At 39.3% G+C, this 20,034-nt stretch overlaps 1 protein-coding gene across 2 annotated transcripts in view; it reads left to right on the plus strand.

Moving 5' to 3' along the window:
• The window catches only part of PCSK5 (proprotein convertase subtilisin/kexin type 5), a 434,133-nt gene that overhangs the window by 234,909 nt on the left and 179,190 nt on the right, over window positions 1–20,034 (plus strand). For both annotated transcript variants that reach the window (XM_062208432.1, XM_062208433.1), the window contains exon 11: window positions 18,340–18,457. In XM_062208432.1, the coding sequence (XP_062064416.1) occupies window positions 18,340–18,457 (118 nt within the window). The remainder of the gene's footprint in view (window positions 1–18,339; window positions 18,458–20,034) is intronic.

Here is a 20,034-nt window from a genome sequence, read left to right on the forward strand (position 1 = left end):
TAGCAAACAAAAAAGAGTGTTAAGGATATCTTTTCATAATATGTATTTTCTACTGCCTGAAATAAGGATAAAGGTATGGAACTATATTGAGAATTAGAATGTGTTTGGAGCTAGAAATTAAATTACCTTGAATTTGCTAAAGAGAATGAATTAAGGTCTTTAGAAAAAATATTCATTAATACATTTCAAACATGTTTATGCCATATTGCGTACCAATAATAACACAACTATATTTGAACTATCTTTTCTAATATTCAAACATTACCTTGAATTCTATTAAACTTTTAAAGTTTTAATTAATTGCTTCAGAATAAGGACTGAGGATATAAAGCTGAATTAGGTTTTGACATTCCATTGTCTCTTTAGATATTAATAAACAATATAAAAACTGTGAGTTAAAAAATTTTTTAGTAGAAGCCTCTACACTTAAGAGAAAAAGCTAAAGTATCTTTTTGTTTAATCACCTAATGAGACTATATGTTCGCACAGTGGTTTTAAAACTTTTGTTTCAGACTTTGGCTATCTTTAAGATTAGCAAATCTTGATATGATATTTTGTACTTACAATTGATATCTTAGGCAAAAGTAAAAGTCATGAAACTCTAAGCCCAGTGATTACAGAGAATGATCTGACACAGCCAATGCTGTTTTCGGTCTGGAAGTGTGTTGTGACTTTAAAGTAAGGAAATAGATTTCTTTGAAACAATAATAATTGGATTTTGAATACAGTTCCAAACTAAGATTAAAAGGATTTGAGGCAAGACCCAATCTTTTTTTTTTTTTTGTAAGATTTTATTTATTTATTTGAGAGGCAGAGTTATAGACAGAGACAGGGAGAGACAGAGAGAAAGGTCTTGCATCTGCCAGTTCACTCCCCAAATGGCTGCAACGGCCGGAGCAAAGCAGATCCAAAGCCAGGAGCCTGAAGCTCTGTCTGGCTCTCCCATGTGGGTGCAGGGGCCCAAGCACTTGGGCCATCTCCTACTGCTTTCCAAGGCCATAGCACAGAGCTGGATCTAAGGAGGTGCATGCCAGGACACAAACCGCACTCATATGGGATGCCAGCTACACAGGCGGAGGCTTAGCCCACTACGCCAGAGCACCGGCACTGCAAGACACAATCCTTAAAGACTACACACACACACACATTCCTTCTCTTGCAGAGACTATTTTGAAATTCAACAGTTTCTTATTTGAGATTTCCTATTTCTTAAAAGATTTATTTTATTTATATTTGAAAGGCAGAGTTGCAGAGAGAAAGAGAGGGAGAGACAGAGAGAGACAGAGAGAGAGAGAGAGAGAGAGAGATCTTTCATCTGCTGGTTCACTCCCTAGATGGCTGCAATCGTGAAGGTTGGGCCAGGCCGCCAGAAACCAGGAACTGCATCTGGATTTCCAACGTGGGTTCAGGGTCCCAAGCCTTGACCATCTTTCACTGCTTCCCAGGCACATTAGCAGGGAGCTGGATCGGAAGTGCAAACAGGCAGGACCCACAAACCAGCACCCCATGGGATGCTGGCATTGCAGGTGTGGATTAACCCACCATGCCAGATTGTTGGTCCCAAGATTTCCTGTTTATTTCAAACAAAATACTCAGCCTAGTGATTATAGAATGGGCACTACAGTCAAACAACCTGGGATTGAATCTCAGCCAAATAAACATCTTCATATATTATCAGCTTTATTGAGATAAGCTTAAATATCATGAAAAGCACCATGTTAAGTGTACAATTTGATGAGTTTTAGCAAATTTGTAAGTCATGTAGCCCTCACCACAATCAAAGGATAGAACATTTCCATTACTCTAAAATGTTCTTTTATGCTCCTTTCCCATTCTCTGCTCTGCACCCAGGCTATGCACCTACTTATCTCCTCTGTGCCACTGTCAATTAGGTTGTCATTTGTAGACGTTCATAGAAATAGACTTATCTGAGACTAGTGTCTGTCTCTGCATATAATATTTTTAAGTTAATCAGGAGTTCATTCCTCGTAATTGCTAAGTAGTATTGCAGTGTATGAATATCCCACAATTTGTATTCATTCACTTGAAAGGGTAAATAGCTTTATCCTTTATAAATAACTTTATCCTTTCAAGTTTGGTGTTATTATGAGTAAAACATCTCTGAGTACTCATACGTAAGTCTTTATGTGGACAAGTTAAACTTTTTAAATAACAGACAGAAAAGCCCTCTCTGATTTTAACAGAAACCCTGAGGAATAAGGGAACAATCCAAATGGCCAAAAGTCGAGCATTTCAGGAAAGAAAGAATTGTTCAAGGAAAAGTGAGAAGTAGCTGAAATGCAGTAAAGAAAGGGAAAAATAAGATAAAGAATTTAGCACAGTTCTTCAAAGAATGCACACAAGTTTATCATTTGTATGGCCATATATCATTCTAATGTGCTGTATGCAGTTAATATTCTGTTCAGAATTTATTATAATAAAAATTGAGCATATAAAGGGTACTTCAAAAAGATCATGGAAAGGATTGAAAGTTTATTTTTTGGTGCAAATAAATCAGTATCCATGCATAGTTTTTCCATAGTTCACATTTCCTTGAACTTTATATAAATATATCACTTAAAAACTTAACATAGCCGCTCTCAAGGTCTGCCATAGCAAGAACCCAGAATCAAGAGTGAAGCTGGATATTGAACTTAAACACTGCAGAATGGGACACAGACATCTCAGTTCACATCTTAACTGCTAGACCAAATGTCCACCTCAACTTATCTTTTCGTTCCATTTTTCATGAACTTTTTAAAATACACTTGTATGTATAGATGTGCTTACTGCTATGACCATATAAAATGGTGTGTGTAGCTTACAAATGAAATCAGCACTACTATTAATTTCATATGTCTCTGGCAACACTTCTGTTCTCATCAGTGTAGCCTGTCTCCTCCAATTTGGGTTATAGTTTTCATCTCATGTTGTCAGTGATTTTACTTGATGATTCTGGATAAATGGTAAACTTCCGTTTCTGGTTTCTTTCGACTGGCCATTGTAACTAGGGGAGGCAGTTATGGTAAAAGCTACAATTTAGAGTAAAGGGGAAAAGAGAAAGCCTATTATAAAAAAAAAAAAAAAAAGAGGAATGAGAAGTGGGCAGGTGAAGTGTGATAAGGAACATAATTTAAAAGAAATTGAAAGCAAAGCTTCTTGAATCATAGAGTTGAAAGTTCCATTTGATTTGAAAAACATTTTGGAGGCACTGTAATAATTTGAGATAGTGACCTGGATAATAGTAATGACTTTCAAGTTGACTAGTCCGATGTCAGAAAGAGCCTTATATCCTAAACTGATGGTGTGAATACATTGGTCCTATGGCATGTCCTAGAAAATAACTCGTACAAATATTTAACAAATTGACCTGTTAGAATGGAGTAGGATGATCCTGGAGTAAGATGGTGAAAATTCTCTTGCAGTGATTATTTTATATTATCTCAGTATGCAGTTGTATATTGTGACCTTAAGCATGGTGACATTCAGCAAAAAATTTTTTATCATCTCTTGGCCTCCTTCTAAATGAGGAGACTCATAGCATTGGGATATATATATATATTTTTTTTTCTCGTCCTTCCTAGATCTGTTAAAAGCAAGAAGTGCTTTTTGAAATGGCTATTTAATAAACCCAGGGCAAAGGGTATGGTGATAAAAGATTGCTTCTTGAAAAATGTCACACTAGAAATTGTTCTTTGAGAAGCCTTCACAAATTTCCTTTGACCAAAGTCTTTTTGCCACTGTCATTGTTCACCATGACCTTCAGACAGCCACTTAACTTCTAGTATTTGAATTTCTTCTTAGCATGTAGTTGTAGTCTTTGTATTTGTCATGAGACTTGCAAGGATTTAAGAAAATCAGTTACATAATTCAGGCTAGCATCTTGAGTTGCTTTAAGACTGTTATGCAGACAGAGTGATATGAGCATTTAGAGTGTTTCATGACATTTTCTCTTTCCAAAATTTTACATTAATTATTATTTTCCTTAGCAATGAAGCAAAGTTTGAATCATCAATAGTCATCAATAGGAAACTGCATTGGGGGTTTTTATGTGTTTTTTTTTTTTTAATTTACTTGTTCATGTTGGAAGTCAGAGTTATGGAGAGAGAGAGAGAAGGACAGACATAGAGAGAAACTTCCATTCTTTAGATCAATCCCCAGATGGCCACACCAGCCAAAGCTGGGCCAGCCCAAAGCCAGGAGCCAGGAGCTTCATCTGGCTCTCCAACATGGGTAGCAGGGGCCCAAATGCTTGGGCCATCCTCTGCTACTTTCCTAGGCCCATAGCAGGGAGTTGGATAGGGAGTGGCGCAGCTGGGACACAAACCAGTACTCATATGGGATGCTGCCATAGCAGGCAGCAGCTTTACCTACTACAGCATAGCGCTGGTCCCCGCATTGTGTCTTTTAGCCCACCAGAAATTACAATGTATATGCCTTCTTAATTCTTGGTGTGGGATTTTTGTAAATTTTATTTATTCGCCAGACAGAGAGAAAGAAAGAGCTACCATCACTGGTTCCTTCCCCCAGTGCTAACAATGGGTTGGTTTTGTCTGAAAATCATTTTCTTCTGTTCAGGTTTTATCCTCAGAAGTACCTTTTTCACAGTGCTCACCATGTACATCTTAGAAACCTAAAATGCCCACTAAATTCCAACCACATATCACTGAGGAATCAGAATACACAGAAAAAAAATGTGAGAAATCTCTTGAGTGTTTCACTAGCCTGCCAGCTCACTGCACAGGTTGTTAGCTGTGCAGGCAGCCAGACTGAGGGGTAGAGTGGGAACGGAAATCTGGCTGGGATCCACTCAACACCATGTGTGCTGCAGCAGGATGACACCCACCTCACAGTAAGCTGCACTGTCCTCTAGTTCACATGGGTCTCCGATGGGCAGCCCTAGTCTGTGGAATTCTGGTGTTATTATTCCCAAACTATCAAAAGCACAAATATCTTTGAAAAAGTATCCCAGGAATGGGCATTTGGCCTAGTGCTGAACAGGCCATAGCATACTGGGTTCAAATCCTGCTTCTGCTTCCAATTCCAGCTTTCTGCTAAGGTAAACTTTGGCGGCAGCAGGTGTATTTGGGTCCCTGCCACCTATATGAGGGATTTAGATTGAGTTGCTGGCTTCTCGCTTTGTCCTAGCTAGCCCTAGCTATTGTGCATTTGGGGAGTGAACCAATGAATGAGAGGTCTGTGTACTCTATCTGGCTTTGTTTCTGTCCCTTAAGCAATATCTTTTGATTTAAAACATGTATCCTAGAGATAGTTTTATTCACTTTAACTTTCATCCATTGCTTCAGTCTTGACATTGACAGAACAAGTTCCTTCGTGAGCAAAGAACTTGGTGTTACCAGACCAAATGGAGTTTCCAGTATCTGTGATTACTTCATTACTATCTTTATTGCCAGCTCTCTAGAGAAAATTTGGAGTAACATCTCAGAATTTTAAGTGAGTGAATACTAAACACAAATTTATTTTTTTCCATATTCTTATGTACATTCACCCTTTTGTGGCCAAAAATGATAGAAGCTTTCTGAATTCAAATGTATCTTTATTTCATTTGGGGCCAAGGAGAAGAAGATTGCTATTTGGGGTGAAGGGGCCTTGTCAGTGTTGACATGCACAGGATATGTGAACATAGAGCAGTGGTGCTAAGGCTTGACTTGAAGCGTTTGTTACTTGAAGCATTCTCTGATGATCATCAAGATGTCTTGTGAAAGTATTCCCTCCCTGCAGATTGTCTTTTCTACCGAAGAACAGAAAGGGAAAACTGTCATTGAGGTGAATAGAAGAAACCCTCTTTGTGCAATTAATCTATGCATATCATATAGACTCTGGCATCCATATCCCTAGCTCAGACCATAGCAACACTTCCTTGTCCCTAGTTCAGAACAGAGGGCTCTAACCTGCAGTAACCACGTTCAGAGTGCTGTAAGTGGACACTGTGGAAGCTGGTTTCAGATCCATAAGATGGTTTAAGTAAACAAAAAGGAATAGGGCCTTACAATTACATCTGCTGAAAATATGATTGCAAGAAAGATGGCCTCTGCCTATCCTTTTCTACTGTCTAAAGAGATCTTTATATAGGTGCCAGTTTCAACAAGATAAAACAAATCCAAAGATTCAGAAAGAAATCATAAAAGTTAATCCTGCACCAGTCTTATGCAGGGTTCCGTAAGGCCTCCGCATGGAGTAGGGCTCACTGACATACCAGGGTCCATCTGGATCCATCTGCAGTGAAATAAACAGATCAGACTTTTTTTGTTTCCTTAGAATTTCAATTTGGTCTCCTTACACATGTTCACATCTTGCTAGCCTTCGGCATTTCAAAGCATTTGAGCTTCTAGCACACATCCTGATAATGGTTTCAGCAGGCTTCATTTTATGGTGTTACACCAGGAGAGAGGGTACACCCTGAAATTTGCAAAGCCATCCAAAAAGAAGGGCATTGTGTCCACTGCTGGATATTAACAAGTGGCAAGTGTCTCTTTGGCACTCAATGCCGTTCTTCCATCTGTGCATGCCTGGTTAACTATAATAAAAAACTGGCCTAAGCATGAATATAAATAAAGTATCTTTTCCATATTAATATCTTCACACTCAGGGAAAACCCCTGGTACAAATGACTGAAGAAGGTCCTTTCTCAACAAGAATAGAGGAAAGTGTTATGGGCCAGATGTTCAACTTTTCTTCCAAGCCCCACATATTTCTTTTTCTGCACATGATATTTTAATGAGTTTTGAAGATATTTTGAAGAAGAGCTTAGTTTTTATGCAATTGACTTTCAAAAGGCAAAGGAGGTTATGTCGATGACTTCCCCAAATGTTTTGTCTCCTTTGCTACTTTCTAGGGTTATCCTGAGGTTTATGATTGACCTGAGTACCTTATTAGAAAAAAATTTTGTGTGTCTCACAGACATCAGTAATCAATATATGCAATACTTTAGTAGAAATAGGTTCTGAAGACTTGAGCTCAAGTCTTTGCACAAGTTCTTTTAATGTTCTTAAACTACAAAATGTGCCTAGTACTGTCTTGCTAGTAGGATTGTTATGCAGACTTTATTAGCTAATATGTAATCAAATACATATGTAAGGTAATTTTATCTTCGAGATAAAATTTCCACTGGCAATCTTATTTTGAGAAGTAAAATTGTAGAGACAGTAAGATTAGGAAATAGAAATTTCAGTGCATTTCTTTTGGTCATCTTTGTATACTAACCATGATTTTTTCATCTCAACTCAGTCAAACACTTACTCTAGCCTAACAATGCATAGAGTTTAACACCTTAACAGTGGCATCCAAAGAAGCCAACCTATGCTTGAAGTAGGATGATTGAGAGAATGGTGTCTTCTTCAAATGTGTTTATTATAAGAGAAGCAAATGTTTAGGATACACCTTGTATAAAAGATACTGACATCTTATGCTGTGTGGCTGACTCTCATTTCTTCTGCTCCTGGCATGAGGGAATGGGTATTTAGGAATCATATCTACATAACCTTGGGTCCTATGTGGGACATGTGAGCCTAATTAACCAGACTTTCTAGAAGAGATGCCAATCCTAAGGAAGTGGTCCCCGGATCAACAATATAAGCATCACTTGAAAACTTGTTAGTAATGCTGATTATGGGCCTTACCTCAAAATTACTCAATCAGAAGCACTGAGCAGCCTGTGCTTAACCAGGCCTGGTTGATTCTGGTACACGAGTAAGTTTGTAAATCACTGACCTAAGACATCCTCTCCATGTAATGAATTAGCTTCTCTCCTTTGCATTTGAATGTTGCTAATGAAATGCCATCCTTAGAAGAAATGAAAAAAGCCTCAAAATCATTTTTTTTTGCAATTTTCTTGAAGAATTTTTGAAAAGGATGCCAAAACCTCTCATCCCTTGTCAGTTACTCAATCATTTTCTCCCACCCAACCACACTCTTCTCCTTTCTGTCCCTTGAACCATAACCCTCTGTTGTCAAATTTCATATCACCCTTCTCATGGGGGAAAAACATTTCCATTTTCCCACTGTCTTAGTTCTTTCCTTCCTTTTACAACTAAAATTTTCCAGTAATAGCTGAATTAGCTGCCTCCATTTCCTTCTGTAATCCCTTGCAATGTTGTTTCCACTTCCACCTTTGAAATGAAATTATTCTTGGAGTCCCATGCGTCTGGTCTGCCTCTAGGGAATCATGTTCTTGATCTACATGGTAATATCTCTCTTTCCTTGCCCTTTGTGGATTGAAGACATCACCTTTGTTTATTTTTTTATAACTTTACTGATGCCTTTTGCCATTGTTTTAACCATAACCACTCCCCTAAGGTCAGTCGCCTGTAGAGCTCTGGAGAAAGGAACCGCGCTCTCTCTCTCTCTCCCTCTCTCTCTCTCTCTCTCATCCTTCCTCACTTTTCTCTCACATCCTCTTAATTCCACTGCTTTACTTTTTTTTTTTTGACAGGCAGAGTGGACAGTGAGAGAGAGAGACAGAGAGAAAGGTCTTCCTTTTCCATTGGTTCACCCTCCAATGGCCGCCACGGCTGGCGCGCTGCAGCTGGCGCACCGCGCTGTTCCAAAGGCAGGAGCCAGTTGCTTATCCTGGTCTCCCATGGGGTGCAGGGCCCAAGCACCTGGGCCATCCTCCACTGCCCTCCCGGGCCATAGCAGAGAGCTGGCCTGGAAGAGGGGCAACCGGGACAGAATCCGGCACCCCGACCGGGACTAGAACCCGGTGTGCCGGTGCCGCAAGGTGGAGGATTAGCCTTTTGAGCCACGGCGCCGGCCACCACTGCTTTACTTTTAAATCCCTACCTTCCTTTCAATTACAAGTGTCATCTCCTTGCTACTGATTTTCTATTCAACTTCTTCAGTAAGGACTTCCCACCCCACCCTCCTGCCTTAATGATCTAGCATCTCTGCACAAGGCTCCTTCTGTGTTATGTGAAACTTAAATTCCAGGGTGGGCATTTGGCACACCCCATATCAGACTGCCTGAGTTCAAGTCCTGGCTCCACTTCCAATTCCAGCTTCTTGCTAATGCACACCTTGGGAGGCATCAATGACTGCTCAAGTAATTGGATCCCCCATCCCTGTAGGATACTTAGACTAAGTCCCTGGCTCCTGTCCTTGGTCTGGCCTAGTCCCTGCAGCTGTGATCCAATGGATAGAAAATCACTCTCTCTTCTCTCTCTTTCTCTCTCTCTCTCTCTCTCAAAGAAATAAAACAAAAGTAACTCAGAACATCCAAGACATAATCCATCAATTTACAAAACAAATTTCCTTCACAACTTACCTCTGTTGTCAGGGTACCATTCTATTCATCACACTGTTCACTTTGACCCTTCCTATTCTTTGGTCACCTACATTGAATGAATTGTGAAATTTTCTTGCTTCTTTCTTATGATAATAATTTTTATTATTCACCATTTCTATAATCTGTTGTATGATCTCCCATACTTGTACCATTGTAATAACAAGTTCCCAGTTCAGTCCTGCTGTCCTTTGGTATCCCATATGACTAATGCCAAATCAGTCATTCTAGAATATCAATCCCATTGCATAATTTCCTTGATCATTGGCCTCCAGATCAATCCAGCCATGTGTTCCAGGTCCATACAGTTTCCTTGAATAAGCAACCATTCCAAGTATCCTGGTCTCATTTCTTCCCTTTATGAAATCAAATCTCACTCAAAGATTCCACCATCATCTCACATCTTATTTCTTCTAAGAGAATATCAGTTCTCATTCATGGCCACCTTTTTAGAAACTATACAAAAATTTCCTTATTATTGTCCCTTAGTCTTAGAAATTATTTAAGTTTCATGAAAATGGAAAGGAATATTCATGAGAAGCCTAACATAGTGCTTGAAACTTAGAAGAATAGGTGGTAGCATTCTTCCCAGTGAGACAATGACATTCTTAGTGTGAGGAATATTTTCTTCTTTGTGCTTTGTGATCATCCCTAGCAGTAGTAGGTGGCAGCTCCATGCCAGGAGAGCCAATGGATATGTGATGGATGAAATACAAAATCCTTGTAACCCCCTGTTTTTTATGTTGAAAAAAGCATTGAATTTCTATTCCTCTCTTTTATGAGCATTTAAGGAAAAAGGAACATTAAATGAATAATTATCTAAAAATAATGTGAATAATCCACAAATAGGAATTTCAGCTGCAAGATCTCCCTCATTTTCTTAATTCTTTGCTCAACTTTTACTCCAATACCTTAGCTGGAGCACTGACATATGGTCAATCTAGTTTTCAATTAGCCTTTGCCCAAGGGCCCTTTTCTGTCTTGTTCTCATCTTTGTCAAGATAATCTTATTTTCCTGAAAACAAGCAAAAATGTGATCTGCATATGCCCCAGGCTACACAGCCAGGCCTCTGTAAGCTTATAAAATGGTTTTCCTTCCTCTGTTCAAGAAATACCAGTCAATGACCTTAAGCAAACTATTTGCTTATTATAACCAAGTTGGGAGCAAATAAATGAAAACTGTCCAGGGAAAAGAAGAAAATAATTTGACACTTTTTCTTTCCTTAAAATGGAAATAGTTCTTTTGTGTCTGAACTGTGCAAATTAAATAAATAATAATAAATACATATCTCTGCATTATAGTATAGCAAAGCATGTATATATATACAAGAATAATCCAAAAAGAAAAGGGAGTGAACAGGTAAGTTTATTTGGGACAAAAAATATTGAAATTCAAGCATAGTTTTTTCATAAAATACATTTCTCATGAATATTTTCAATGCCTCCATGTACAATCGAATTAGAAAATAAGTTTGGTACAAAAAATTTTGCAATCCACACATACAATCATATATGTATAATGATGGACATTGTAGAAAAGAAATTCCAGTGTTTCCCAGAACTCTCACCACTTTGGCTCTGTGGGGATGAGCTTGTCTGACTCCCTGCAGCTGCCCAGCAAAGCCATCCCAAGAGGTGCTTTGAAGCTCAGCCCTGCCGACAGCCAACTGTCTGGAAACTTTCCATATGCAAGTCCTCAGTAGCGCTCTGACGGCTGGCATGTTGGGATCTGGCTAGAATTATTACTCGAGCCTGAGATTTTAGGAAGAACAGGGGAAAAATAAAAACAAACCACGCAGCAGATCGCAGGTGCTCTCTGTTCCATTTTCCTACCCCAGTGGAGTATGTGTTCTGCATCATGTGGCAAAAGAAAGCATTGCAAGTATAGTTCTGATCTCTAAAAAGCTTGTGTGCCCATCACACTGAAATCCCAAAGAGTATGCAATGAAGAGATCCCGGAGAAAGGGACTAAGGCAAGACATGGTCATTCTGGGGAATCTAAGATGGTCAGATGTATAGCAACTGACATCAGGAGACTGAAAAGCATCACTTCCCATTGTCATCCATAGGAGACTCACATTTTGTGTTTTTGTATATTACTGTTTTACTTTTATTTACAAGAGCTATACTTAAAGTGTTTACATCATGCACATGAGATCTGGTGACTTAGGGCAGAGTCCTAGACCCTCTCAGTTGCATGCCCTCCTGTCCTGGACATTTGGCCTCATTTGATTGATAAGTGCAGGAGGTGCAGGGTCCCTAGTGGGAACAGTTATTTCAGAGCAGGTGGCTTGGTGCATTGAGGATCAAAGAACCCAAAGGTACTATGATTACAACAGCTGCAGGCAGCTCTTTGATCTATGGTTCACTGTTTCTGTCCACCCCATAGATCAAGCAGCCTCCTTCAAGACAGGAGTTTGTGTAACCACCTTTTATTCTGGCGGTTTACTTATAGGAATATAAGACTAGCAATAATTTAATTGATGGTGAATGATACTCAACAATCATTGCTGACTTGCAGTTCCCCCACAGTCTGGCTCACCCTCTATTTCTTATGATATTTTCCATTCTCCCTATTCCACTGCCAACCCTGCATATTGCCCATTCCATGCATCCTGATTTTTACATTGTCCCAGTGATTGAGCAAAGACCTGACTGATGGTTTAACCAGAAGACTCAGCACTGACACCTGGATTGTGCTCCCTGCATCTCCACCTTACTAAATCCTGCACTTGCATCAAAGCACAATCCAAGTATAACTTCCCCCTCGGGTTATCTGATGCGACTGCAAATCATGCCTAGCATGGATTGAGTACTTACTACACACCAGGCTCTATTAGGTTCTTTCACATTCACTATCTTGTTGACTGATCTTTTGAAGTGTATTTGAAGTCTATTTATACTGGTAATAATTACACAGTTAGGTGCTGTTAGTTGTTTCTCATGGACTCAGAAAGCTACCATTGTTTCATCCATGAATTGTAAACACAAGTCATTTTCTGTTTCTTTGGACCTTCATTATTTAGTGTGGTGTTGAATACAGAGTAGATGCTCCTCAACCCAACTGTGATGTAGTAGTTATTGGATCAGTTATTGGCTGATTGGTTGAGTAGTTCTTATCTGAAATGCTTGAAGCCAGAAGCATTTCAGATTTCAAAATTTTCAAATTTTGCTATATTTGTATGTAGATAATGTCTTGAGAACAGGATCCAAGTCTAAACACAAAATTCATCTGTGTTTCATATACACCTTAGACATATAGCCCAAAGGTAGCTTAATATCATTTTTTAGTACATCTGCATTTTGACTGTGACCTGTCATACGAGGAGACATGAAGAATTTTTCACATGTGGCATCATGTCAGTGACCAAAACGCTGCAGATTTTGGAGCATTCCAGATTTTGGATTTGCAGGTTAGAGCTGCTCAGCCTGTATTGATGATGCACATTGAAACTAGCACTTTTGAATAATCAAATAATGGAACCCAGTTTGTCAGTGTGTTTCATCTTTTGGTGATTATGTGCATCTTAACTAATATAATCCTAAATTCAGAATGCCTGTGCACTCTCCTAGTTACTAGATTATATTCACTAGATATTAAAAGATGTGAGAGCTCTGTGCCATTCTGTAATAGCATTGTCTTTCTCTCTTAGTTCCCCTAGGACTGACCAGTCCCCTGGTTTGTCTAGATACAGGACACAAGACTTTCCTCTTACAATCAAGACAGAGGCAGGCATGTGACACTGCTCTTAAGATGCCACTTGAGACACCTATATCCCATATTGCAGTGCCTGGGTTCAAGTGCCAACTTCACTTGTAGTCTAGCTTCCTGGTAACACACATCCTGGGCAGCAGCAGATGATGGCTCAAGTACCTGGGTCCCTGCCGTCCAGGCAGTAGACGCAGCTTGTAGGAAAGACCTAGATTACGTTCCTGACTCCTGACTTCACCCTGGCCCAGCCCTGGCTGTTGCAGGCATTTGGGGAGTGAACTAATGAATGGAAAAACTTCCCCTCTCTCCCTTTCAAATAAATTAAAACTTTAAATAAACTAAAATCAAAATAATCCTTGGTAAACCTAGACATTTGGTCACCGTAGTTGTCAAGAATGGCTTCTTAAATGGAAGGTACTGGCTAGACTTTATATTTTGTACTTAATAATGGATAATAGCCATCCAGATGAATTTTTTTTCAATTATAGGCAAAATTTTAAATTTCTCTTAGGCTCCTTATCAGAGGCTTTGTCTGCCCTGTTTTACACTGGCTGTTGTATCACATTGTGTCTATACATCTGACAGCTGGTAGCAGAGAGGCCCTATTCACTTCAGGAAGCTCAAAAGCTTACCAAAAAATATCTTTTCAACAAGTCAACTCCTTTATTACATATACAGTGATATGCTGTTAGTAATTTTAGAGTCATCATGTTTTCATAGTACATATTTTAATGAACTTTTGGTAAGCTCTTTGTATACATGGATTTCAAATACTTTTGCACCAAAATGAACATTTTAATTTATTTTCCACTAACTTTTTCAAGTGCCCTCATACATACATTGTTCTCTTAATGTTTTTTCTAATGTTTGATTTTTTGAATCTTAATCAATGTTAAAATTGAATTGAACGTTGGCTTTCACATTCATAAGAATGAAAAATTCTTTTTTACAAGATTTATTTTATTTATTTGAAAGGTAGAGTTACAGAGACCAAGAAGTAGAGACAGAAAGAGAGGTCTTGCATCCACTGATTCACCCACCAAACGGCCGCAACGGCCAGGGCTGGGCCAAGCCAAAGCCAGGAGCTTCATCCATATCTCCACATGTTGTAGGGGCCCAAGTTCTTGGGCTCTCCTCCACTGCTTTCCCAGGCTTGTTAGAAGGGAGCTGGGTCACAGGTGGAGCAGCCAAGACTGAAACCTGCACCCAAATGGGATGCCAGCATCATAGGTGGTGGCTTTACAGACTACACCACAATGCCAGCCCCAGCAATGAAAAATTCTATCTGAATTGATTGTCAGTCCTATTCCCACCAGTGATAACTGTGCTCCAGCTTCATAGAATTTTACATTTCTCATATACATACACTGAACAGCTTCCACTTGATCATCATAAAACTTTTAGGCTCAGATTTTGGTCTGAGCTTGGCATGAGAAATGTGCATAGACGAGACTACTTTAGTTATGTAATAGCCATATCACAACCAGTTGATTTCATGGTATATTTGCAATTCTAAAATGTGAGTATTGGCTTCATATTTGAATAATTTTGGGGTGTTATTGGTAACTCTGTGGAAGTTAGTAATATAAAAAGCAGAACTCCAGGCCGGCGCCGCGGCTCAATAGGCTACTCCTCCGCCTGCGGCGCTGGCACACTGAGTTCTAGTCCCGGTCGGGGCGCCCAATTCTGTCCAGTTGCTCCTCTTCCTGTCCAGCACTCTGCTTTGGCCCGGGAGTGCAGTGGAGGATGACCCAAGTGCTTGGGCCCTGCACCCGCATGGGAGACCAGGAGAAGCACCTGGCTCCTGGCTTCGGATCGGCACGGTGCACCAGCTGCAGCGCGCCGGCCGCAGCGGCCATTGAAAGGTGAACCAACAGAAAAAGCAAGACCTTTCTCTCTGTCTCTCTCTCTCACTTCCCCTTACAGTTCTCTAATAAACACTTTATGCCATTTGATGAATTAAATGTCTATTCTAAGCTCCATTCACTCACTTCACAAATATTTGTGGAACCCTTCTGTAAGCCAGGCACTCCGTAGCCACCAGAGAGGAATCAAGGTGAAGGCAGGAAAGGCAGGACAAACTCCACTCAAATGGTCACCAAAAAGTCAGTTATTTTCTGTGTTTATAGGGCATTTCAGAGTGTGAAAATTTTATATTATATTAGGGTTTCCAAACTGTTTAATATCACTTCCACTAATAAGACACCCCCCCCCCCCATTTGAAGTTTATCTGCCCAACACATTCATCATGTACCTAGTTTACAAAAAAACAAATAACTGCCAAGTGGACTATGTGGAGTTGATAAATTGCCATTCTACCCTCAAAAAAAAAAAATAGAAAAAAAATTGACTTTGTATTTTTCTTTGGGTACGATTGTGGATAGACACATAATTTCAAATATTTCAGAGTACTGCACTAAAAATCTCCATATCTGATTCACTGATCTTCATTGATCTAATCCAGTTCCCTTGCTTATGAATATTATATTTTCATAAAATTTTTTCTGTTGACCTGTCATTCTGTGGTTTAACTGCAGCTAGTCCATCAATCTCTTTTCTGAACATCTATTTTGTTTGAGCTTTTCATGAACAGAGATTGTCTCTGGAGGATAGGAATTGAATTGGAAAAGGAAACAAATTTATGGCCTTCATAAAGACTCAAGGTGCTTTTCCACTTCATTCGAGTGGTTGTTTAATGGCATGAAGTGTTTGTTGTATTTGATGACCCTTTGTGTTAATTTATGTCCTAATGGTTGTGTGGTGGACAGTGGGAGAGGGATAAGGGAAGAGCAGCAGTAAATTCAGCTGAGTTCCAGCACAGGTGCTGGGAGCAGGGCATGGCTGTCCCAGGATTGCAGGGGCTGCTCAAAACCCTTCGCCTCCCCAAATCGGTTTCACAGCATCCACAAGCTAACCAGATCTTTCATCTTACTTCCCTAAGCTGAGATAAAAACAGGGGTGCTGGTTTAAAGCCGCTTGACACTGGCTTGGGCCCTATTTGAGTTGTGACCAGAGCTAGATAGCATGTCAAGTCATCTTTGGTAAAAATGACACTTTCCCCAGCAAAAGAAAATACTTCAGAATGTTCATGATGAAATGGTATAGTGGAGAACTGATGAGTAAGAACACAGGGTTTGCACGAACTTTAACAAGAGGTCTCCACAATTTTATTTCTTTAGACTCAAACTTGACATTTCTTCCTTATCATGGTTCTTGTTTTTTAATTACCTTACATAAATGTTATGTACCTAAAACTATTCAGAATTGTTCATAACAGTTTCCAATTTGTGATTAGGTTATAGATGCCTTTTATTATATTTTTACTTCTTTGTATATATTTAAGATTTTTATAGTGAACATGCATTTCTTTTTAATCAAGAAAAATATTAATAATAAAAGTTGTACAAGTGCTTACATATACCCTTGCCTTAGCAATGTTCTCTTTATTTTTCAGTATGTCCTAAGTACCTGATATTTGCATAGTTCTTTATCCAGATTGTCTCATATGGACATATAATAATACCTAAGGAGCATAGTAATGATGATGGGAGAGATCATAATATCCCCAACCAAGTAAATTGTGGATTTGGCATTTTATCTTGTTTGTTAAGAATTGTATGATTAGTAAATAGCATATAGTCATATTTCTAATTCCTAATACAATTTTCCTTTTTTATATGCTTTTACTTTGTTGTGCTCCTATGTATATCAAGTTCCAGTAAATCTCACAGAACACAGAAAGAACCATAATACCCAGTTCCTGCCATCCAGTAGCTTAAAACACAGTTGTTATATAAGGATATAGTGACAGAGAGTTAATTAGCAATTCTGTTGATGGCACAAATAAAAAATTCAGTGCCTAACACAGCACATGGGACATAGAAGGCACTCAAGAAATTATGAATGGATGGACGGATGCATGGATGGATGGATGGATGGAAGGATGAATGGATGGAAGGACTGATGGATTGAAAAAGTAATTACAATTTTAAAGAAAGGAGACCATTTTCATCAGTCATGGATGGTTAAATTTAAGTAAATAGCTTTTGACTTTTTCAAGAAGGAAAAGCTAGACTAAGCCTATGGGAACTTACAAGACAGAATTTCGCTCTACAGAGAGCAAGAGTGAGGAAATTTGAGGCCAGGGGCTCAGCATGAGTAAGAGCAATGAGCCAGAAAGAGCGGATCTGACTGGAAACTGTAGAGGAATGGCTTTATTAAAGCTAAAGGTTTGGTGAAGAGGTTATTTTGAAAGTAGACCAGGAATCGATCAGAGACCATCTTAAATTTCAAGCTGATGTATTTAAATAATCCATAATCAAGATATAAAGTAATTAATAACATAATGAAACATGGTTTAGGCAAAATTTGGTAGAAGTTTTACTTCATGTTGAATATAAAGATATGAGAGACAGTTCAAGACAAAGTGAAAATTTTGAGTATTGAACTGAGATTTTAAAGTATTTTTACAGAAAAGTGCACATGTGTTTCTTGCTGTACCATCATTATAATATTCCTTAACATAATTGACATATTCTGAAATAGTTATGTGAATTCAGCCTTTAGAGCAATAAACATTTTCATCAAGAACTAACAGATTCTAAGACAAGAGGCTGGCATAAAGTCTAGAGGCCTCCAAATATTTCATGCATAAAGTTAATAAATTTTTATATGCTAGAAGAAAGGTAATAATTTATGCCTTCTGGGGTATTCAACCTAATTACTAGACATGTCAGAAAATTGGTTATTTCTTGCATGTAATTTTCTTGTACTATGAGAAGTTGTATAGTCACTTCTCTTACGCCTAATAATTACTTTATTTTTAAAAATCAATGATCTCATCATTTTAAATGTAAGTAATTAACAGTGGGGCCCGGGATCAAAATTATGTGGGTTAGAATCCAACTTAACCACTGACTCACTAATCAGTCTTGGTCAAGTTTCTGTTTGTGTCTCAGTTTTCACATCCATGAATGACAGTAACAATAACATTAACATCTTAAGATTATTGAGAGGATTAAATTTAAAAAATGTAGACTAGCGCCTGGCATGTAGTAGCAATTCCTAAATGATAGTTGTGTTGCTAGTAATAATACATAATTGATGAGTGATACACATTCATCTTATTCTCTTGTTGTGATTGGTTGCTTTGTTTTTATTTGCTTTTCAAACCATTATTGGAAAGATAGCTAGAATGCCACAGGGATGTGTCTCAGGTCTCTACTGAGTGACACTGCTACAAAATTGTTGAGTGTATTTATATACATATATAAAGCATAGGTTGCTCCTAACCACAGTGAAGCTGACCAGCCTCTTGCCTTCACAGTGAGCCATCTCTACGGATTTGGATTGATGGATGCAGAAGCCATGGTGATGGAGGCGGAGAAGTGGACCACTGTTCCCCAACAGCACGTGTGTGTGGAGAGCACAGATCGACATATCAAGTAATGTTTGCAGCCAACAGAGAGCATGACTGCCCTGAATGAGAGCAGGCCAGAGCAAGTGCTTGCAACAGCCCCTGTTATGAGCTAAAAAGTTCTGTAATTTCTTTCTTATATAATCACAAAGTTGTAGTAGAATGTAGAGGATGCTTAGCTGTTAAATCCACCCTATTAAAACCCAAGAATTCTTGAAAGAAAAGCCTCTCTCTTTCTCTTCCTCTCAGTCTCTTACTCTCTCTTTCTCTCTCCCTCTGTCTCTCGCCTGCCATCTTATTTGAAGGACAGAGAGAAACAGCAACAAACACAGAGAAAGTGTGGACAACTGAAAGCTTCTCAACCCATTTAATCACTTTCCAAATGCCTGCAACAGCAGAGTCCGGCCCAGGTCGAAGCCAGGGACCTGGAACTCAATGCAGATTCCCAGATGGGAGGCAGGGACCCTAGGACTTGAGCCATCACATGCTGCCTCCCAGAGTGTACATTAACAGTGTACATTAACAGGAAACTAGACTCAGAAACAGAGCTGGGACTCAAACCCACTTACTCTGGTATGGAATGTGGGCATCCCAAGCAGGTTATTAACCACTGTACCAAATGCACACCCTGAAAAATAGTCCTTATTTGGGAATTTGAGGGGACCGGTATTTGGCCTAGGGGTTAAGACACCATTTAGAATGCCTGCATACCATATCAGACTTCCTAGATTCAAGTCTTGGGTTTGCTTCCAATGCTAGCTTCCTGCCAATGGACACTCTGGGGGACAGCAGATGCTGGCTCAAGTAGTTGCATGCCTACCACCTTCATGGAAGGCTTGATTGAGTTCCTGGCTCCCGGCTGCTTGTCTTCAGTCTGGCTCAGCCCTGGCCATTGGAGGCATTTAGAGAGTGAACCAGCGGATGAGAGCTCTCTTGCTCACTTGCTCGCTCGCTCTTTCTCTTTCTCCCCCTCCTTCCCTCCCTCCCTTTCCCTCTTCCTCTCAAATAAAAAAGGGGAAGCTTGGGAAGACCACTACAGACGGCCTTTGTGAAGTTTTCTATTCTGTCGATATTTCTATTTGATGGTGTTGGTATTCTCCAGAAATCTCTGTACTTCAAACAAATGAACCTGATTCTAGAAAATTTACTGTATATCATGCAGTTCTCCAAAGTATGGTACACAATGTCCAGTCAGTGAGATGGCAGTCAGTTCAGAGCTTTTAGGGCCTACTCCCCAGCAGGAGCTGCACAGACTTGGTGGTTATGCCAACAGGATTTATGGCACAATACTGTGCTATTTCTCCTGGGTGCTAAATCCCTGCACCAGGACACTGCTGTGGTGGCTTTATTAGTATTTTGCTCTTGGCTTTCTTTTTAAAGACCTCTCTCTCTCTGAAAAATATTTATGAACTTTGGTTTGGGATGAAGCTGAGCCATTGTAATTCTTGAGGAAATTTATTAGGAAGCAGAAGTAAATGGACTAAAGTTATGTTTTCCTCATTCTGCTCTTTTATGACAAAGGATGAGACAAAAAACATAAGGAGTGACTATTTTTATATTCATTCACTCAGCAACTAGTATTTTCACACGTATTCAATATCAAGC

Source organism: Lepus europaeus, chromosome 12 (assembly GCF_033115175.1).
Source record: "Lepus europaeus isolate LE1 chromosome 12, mLepTim1.pri, whole genome shotgun sequence".
Classification (NCBI taxonomy): Eukaryota; Metazoa; Chordata; class Mammalia; order Lagomorpha; family Leporidae; genus Lepus; species Lepus europaeus.